Source organism: Gambusia affinis, linkage group LG19 (genome assembly GCF_019740435.1).
Source record: "Gambusia affinis linkage group LG19, SWU_Gaff_1.0, whole genome shotgun sequence".
In the NCBI taxonomy this organism is placed as follows: domain Eukaryota; kingdom Metazoa; phylum Chordata; class Actinopteri; order Cyprinodontiformes; family Poeciliidae; genus Gambusia; species Gambusia affinis.
Genome location: NC_057886.1, coordinates 8078099 through 8084738, shown reverse-complemented (window position 1 = coordinate 8084738; position 6640 = coordinate 8078099). Strand labels below are relative to the sequence as shown.

At 41.6% G+C, this 6640-nt stretch overlaps 1 protein-coding gene across 1 annotated transcript; it reads right to left on the bottom strand.

The window, feature by feature from the left end:
- Positions 1–3110: 3110 nt before the first annotated feature.
- On the bottom strand, positions 3111–6065 carry socs1a (suppressor of cytokine signaling 1a). The gene is made up of 2 exons (XM_044100823.1): positions 5657–6065; positions 3111–4628 (listed from the first exon to the last, which is right to left on the bottom strand). The coding sequence occupies exon 2, from the start codon at positions 4569–4571 to the stop codon at positions 3918–3920; it is 654 nt and encodes a 217-aa protein (XP_043956758.1). The 5' UTR covers positions 4572–4628; positions 5657–6065; the 3' UTR covers positions 3111–3917.
- Positions 6066–6640: the final 575 nt, after the last annotated feature.

Genomic DNA, 6640 nt, shown 5'->3' with positions numbered 1-6640 from the left:
CATTCTTAGAGGAAAAACCTTTTTGCTATTTGTGGAGTGGTCTTAGCTTTTTAAGAAAGCAGAACTTGCTTTTCCTCCACGTAACATATTTATGTTAGGAATCAAACAGTGAGTCACTAGAATGTCTTGGTCTAAATAAGAGTGCAGTTTAATATATACTGCGTTTTAACAAGAGCTGAGCGATTTTGAGTACCAAACTTACCCCGACTTTGGCAAGTCTCAGAATCACTCATTTTCTGCAGACTGTTTCCTTTAACTCTGCAATCACACTGGGAATTTCAGGAGATTGCGCTAAAAGGAAGTGAGGGAAATGTGGGAAGATCATGACTAAGGAGTCTTCAGGGAACTTCTAAATCGTTTCTCAATACAAAGAAGGTACTTCTGTTGCCTCTTGGAGCAGGACTGATAACCTCTGAGTAGCAACTAATCCATAACCACTATAGAAAAAGTCTCTTGTAAGATTGTGAGCAATCCAAACTCGACTCATCTCACCCGTTTGGAATGTCAAAGTAGGTCTTGCTGTTCCTCCTCACATTGCCTGCTTTCTCTTTGTGTTTTTAGAGACCCTTTTTTTTTTTTATTTTTTTTTTTTTTAGGTTTTTTATTTTTTTGAATGGCTACTGCGAGTTACGGAACAGAAAATAAAATTCCTTAGAAATCAGCTGATAAGACTGAGTCGTAGAACACCTCACTTCACCTTTCACTTCTCAAAATAGTCTGGAATGTCCTGAAAGCAGAAGAGCTGAGTTAAACCGATACACATAATTCAGTCGTCACCAGACTGGCAAGACCAATTCGCACCTTGACACCATTTTTTTTACTGGTATATTTTATTTCAGTTATAAGGAAACAGAAGAGAATTGACACTGATTGAATTTAGGATGTAACATTAGCTGCTGACTTGTGTGCTGTGCTGTCTTCCCTAATCGAAGAAGATGATATCCTCTAACTAGTCTGGATTTACTTGAAAGAAACTGACTATTATATTCGGTATGACTCACCTGAGTGTGTTTGGCTACGTTAGTCTAGAACCAAAAGTGTTTGTAAAAATCCCCAGAAGGTCACAAAGCCTCTTGGTTTAGATTTGGTTTCAGCGTTGGAGGCCTGGTTTGGTATGACTGAGAGTCTGACAGCTAGGCAAGGTCAACTCTAAAGATTAGAGATTTGAAGTTTACTTCACTACATATGACACATACTCTCACAAATGTCATGGGTGTGAAAGACATTAATATTTGAGGTCTAATCTCGCAAACCCCAGCGTCTGTGTGACTTTGACCAAATCAAAAATGAAAGGGCGCTTTGACCTTTCCAAAACTGTCTAACGGAGACGAGACACGCCTACTGTCAACTACAGGGTCCTTTTTTCTTCTCTTCTGTATTTACCTTTAAATCACACACAAAATACACTGAACTCTAAAGATAAATGCATTTCCTTTCAAAGCCTGAATGCCAAAAGTGAAATTGTCAAGTGTGTGAGGTGATGTCATCTCTCTTTCTAGTTTGCCTGGTACTTACCAGGGGGTGTTGGAAATGACATTACGTGAAAGTTCTTCTGCTTTCAACATTCTGCTTAAATTCTCTAGAAATGCTTTTTATTATTATTATTTTAAATTTGCATCTGGTCTCAATCTGGGTGTAACTACTTATTAACAGTTACATATTGACATAGTAGACGAGGTTATGATTCCCGTTGGGAACAACAGTCTCAAAATCAAAGATGTAGTCGTGAACCTTGGTTTTGATGCCCAAATCTTTATCTATTACCTAAAAAGGGCCTTGAGAAAGGAAACTTCTCTTTAGAACGAAGAATGAAAGGACAGGGTTCAAATAACATTTTGCTGTACGCAGCAACTTTTCTGCCGCATAATCCTCTGCTGCCGATAACAAATGAGTTGACTGTAAGGAATCAGCAGAGATCTATACATAGTACTACTGCAGTAACTTGCTGTTGGGAATCGGAATAGGTTGAAATCTAGTCTATTCGGGTATTAGCAGAAGCGTTCTAGTCTTGATAATTGGACATGACATACTGGAAAAAAGAGTGTTTGTGCTGGCAACCAAAAACTGGACTCTAGTGAGATACATCATCACCAAATGACCAATGAAGAATGATCCTCACGTCCAATATTGTTGATATTAGTCTTTTTTGTTTGTTTGGTTTTTTTTTTTAATGAGGACATTCTCAGATGTTTGTTCATTACCGTGAGTTTGACGCTTACTGGTTGATTACACAGAAAAGAAAACCTTTGACTCCATTCGTCATAAAACTGACAACATTAAACAATGGCTGTTATACTGCTTCTATTCAAACAAGGAGCAAGCTTCCTGAAAGTCTACAGGAAGCTTTCAGTTTGAGCTCAGGAACACAATGACGCTGAGTAAGAGTGAGTAGAGCTTCTGGTAAGCCTTCGACCTTAAAGGGTAACCAGTCGCACCCACTGAGTAACATTTATTTTGAATGAAACACTGTTGAATCGCGGCCGAAGCTGGACTCTCTTTAATCCTACAGGCAAAGTGAAAGCATTGAGTAATCCCCCTGTTCAAACATTCTTTGAACGAACACATCTGTCATCCCGGACGGTTTGAAACCAAGTTATCTTTCAAATGTGACGCCTCACATGTTTACACTAGTCTGTTGGTGCAAAATCGTTTCACTTTGTTTTTTACTTCACTACTTTGCAATCCACACCCCGGTGGGTTTTATTTAAAATTCTGATGCAAAACTTGAATTCTGCCTCTAAAAGGGATCTCGATCTACATGTCAGTCTAACCAATAAGCCTCAAAAATATCCCACTTCCTCTTGAAGAAATGTTAATCAGTCCACACACATTTATAGATTTACTATCACAGGCGTGGATATGTGTCATCTCGTCCCCTGGTTCTGGTAAGTGTGTTTATGTACGTGTAACACTCCGTTTACTACCAAAGTAACCCCACCCACCTGTCACTTTGTCCTACAAAGATGAGTCAGTGCGGTGACAATACTGTACACTACCTTCCACACTTTCTGTCTGTCCTGTGATCCGTCACTTCCCACCTGACCCCTGACAAAAACTTCCATTACAATACAAAGACAGCAGGAACTCGTTGAAAGAGAAAGGAAAAGCAATTGAGGTTCACTTAAATATACTTTATTTAAAACATAGAAAACAGTGCACGAGTAAAGAAAATACTAAATAAATTCTATAAAACAAACTGAATCAAAAATCTGCTTGGCAGAGGCATGTAAATAAGAGGCTACAAGCCTCTTTGTACAGTACAAAGAATTTTCATGTCTCCAGCTCTGAGTGACAAGGTTTCATTCACATCAGATTTCACCAAGACACTAAGTGGTGTTGAAGCTTTCGCCCTGCGACAGTCGAGGGCGATGTAAACTTTTTGATATTAGAGTATTTAAATCTGCTACAAATCTGCATGTGATGCTTCAACCGGACCCTCCACCGAGACTCTAAACATTTCCAAGTCCATTCCCTAGAAGTCCTTCGGCAACACTTCTGAGCTCTTTGAGTTTCAGCCCCAGTTATCCTCACCGGTACTTTTATCTCAGTAAATGCTCCTGCGCATGTGTCGCTTTCTTTTAATGCAGCACTTTTCAACTTTTTGTACTTCCTCGTCACCAAAGGATGCTCCGTCCATGTGCCACTGGGTGTCAAGTCTCTAGAGGTAGATGCTGAAATGTCGTGAAAGATTAATGTCCAACTGCAACCTCCCTGTGCTCGCCTTTGGCTATTGTTGCTCAGCATTTCACAGTTTTTCATGCAAAAAGAGTTTGCCGATGTCATTTGTAACCATATCGTCTCTCTCCTGGATCTGTGACGCAAAGGCTTCGTGAACCCGCTTGCAGTACCGTTACTTGGTAAAAGCTGCCATCTTGCAATCAAGAACAATGCAGCCAAGAAGTTACATGGCAGACTGTTTACAGTTTGTAAGGGAAGTCCAGCAGGAAATCTTGGACCACATGTGTGACCGGCAGCTCCGGGATCTTTTCTCCGCACAACTCTACGATGCGTCTCCTGCACAGCTCCTGCAGCGTGGGCTCCCATTTCCTGTACGGGACTTTCAGGCTCCTCTTGGGTGTGTTCATGTAATACTCCAAGAGGGCAAAGAGCGTCGGGAAGGAGCGCTGGTTGCCGGCCAGAGAGAACTTCTGCTGCTTGTAGTCGATGCGCACACTGACGGGTCCTTTCTTGTCGTGATAGGACAGGGTGAAAAAGACGTCCTTCTGCCGGCTGTCGCGGATAAGGTAGCTGCCCAGCGGGGCGTTGTGGAGCATGTGGTGGGCCTCCTCCACTCCCAAAGGGCCCCAGTAGAAGCCGCTGCGCTCAAGCTTGGAGGCTGTGTCAGTGATGATGTTGCAGTCCTCCTTGGAGGCGAACGTCGGGAAATGAGTTAGGTACACAGAGCGGGAGGACGCCGACTTCAGGCTTGGATTTGGTCTGGCCTGACGCTGAAGCTGCTCCGATTGCGTAGGGGTTGCTGCTGCTGCTGATGATGATGAAGAAGATGGTGCTGGTGAAGCGCTTGGTAAGGCGGTCCGCTCATGGCCTTCCACTGTGCTGTCGGCTACCATCCTACAGTGGAGAGAGGCCCTGAAACCTCTCCCATCTCTAACCACCACACTGACATCCTGAAGGAAACAAGAAAGAAGACACATGTTAGTTATTCAGCACTTCCAAAAACTTCCAAAAGCCTCAAATAACATCTCAAACCCAAAGGCTAAAACCACATTAGGCCTTACATAGTAATCCCCAAAACATTTAGCTTCCAAGTGTTGTTTTTTTCCTTCTTCTTTTTCTTTTGGAAATAGCAAAATTTTACAGCATAAAAAGGCATCTGCATGATTATTTCTGCATTTAGTTTCATTTCTAAAGAGGATCCCAAAACCTCAGTCTTGATGATTTGCCTCTCCAATTCTGGAAATCACTGTCCAAACACATCAAAGACAGTGTGTGCATTATGTTATTCGTGTAATCTTTCCACAGAGCGGTGCTGTTCTTCACATGACTGGAATTTGTGGTTTGGCTGGTAAACCCACATCCAATTTACTGCATCCCGTCTCTATCCACACACACGCATCTGACCTCATCTATGAATTAAATGTTAAAATCTTTTTGTTGATGTTTGAGGATAAAGAAACAGCATGGCATTGGGAGTAATGACCCTAAGGGGAATAGGACAAGGTTCAGTCAGGATCTGGTGTTTGAGGTGAGACAATAAGCCTCCAGGCTTGTCTAGAGGCTTATTGGGCAGCTTGTGATTCGTCTGACCCTCTCTGAACTCATGTTCCAAATTAAAGGAAAGTGGTGCAAAAAAAAAATAAAAAATTCCATGAAAATACAATGATTAACCAGAGGACGTGTGGCATATATTACTAATGCCCTTGGGATGTGGATCGTTCAGCTAGACTTCAAGTTCCTGAAATTGCTTGACGTGTCACGCAACTTCTGGATACTCCATATCCCAATCAGTTCTTTGTGTCCATTTACAATAAGAATGCAGACAGAATACGGACCTGCGCAGAAACCGCAGAAAAATCCCTAAAAATGGCCATTTTTAAATCCAGATCATCGTCGTTTTAAAGAAACAGTCCGCCATAAATCCCTCATTAAAAAATAAATAAATGCATTTTTTTTTTAAAGGGAAAAAAAGTCTCACCGCTTCTTTTTTTTTTTTTTAACAGCAGCTGCCTGTTATGGATCCGTCAGTCAGTAATCCCATAGAGCCAATGCGCCGATGGTTAAACAAGGAGATAATCCTGCAGGGTCCTGAAGGGGGACAGTGGTTGTTGCATGGGACCGTTTCTGACGCAGACTCGGCGTCTTTCTGTCCTCCTCCAGCTGTGATTCTCAGCCGTCAGCTCGCCTGACTGCCTGTTCGTGCGTGTGAATGCTGGTAAATAGTTGAGTTTTTATAACGCCTCTCGAAGCTCCTCCCACGTCTGGTTTAGCGGTAGCTCTGCCATTTCTCAGAAACGAAAGCGAAACTCTGCGCTCCGATTCGTATCCCCGAGTCTCTTTCAATTCTTTTGAACTCGCTCCTGTTTGGAGAATCTCAATTTTAGCCGCAAAGCCACATGACAGTGGGACGTTTACAGAAACACAGGTGACAGATTAGAGTAATTGGAGCGTTTCCTAAACACTCTTAACTTTGCTGTTTGTGCACCGGAGCCTCAAACGCGCTGTTCGTGTTATCACATTCGTGCATTTATGCGTTTATTGTTCGGGATGCAGGCAACCCAAATAACACGGGTGGGTTTATTTCCACATTTATATTATTTTTTTATTTATTTATTTATTATAAAACAAAATGCTATAAAGACTCATATTCACAGTGGTGCATTGCTTTTTTTATTCTTTTTTTTATAAACAACTATTTTCTTTGAAAATTGCAATATTGCAAAAGACTCGTAAGATAAATGATTTGCAATACATAAGTACAGGGCTGATTTTTGGAGGACGTGGGCCCCAGGGCTGAAGCCAGCTTTGGACCCCCGACTCAGAAAAGCTTTTCTTACATGAACAAATTACAATGAATTGGTAGTTAGACACCGATCGAGAGCAGACATTTTCTAAAACAGTCTTTGCATTGTTTTTTTATTTTATTTGTTTTTTTAAATTCCACACGAGTATGCTAATATTT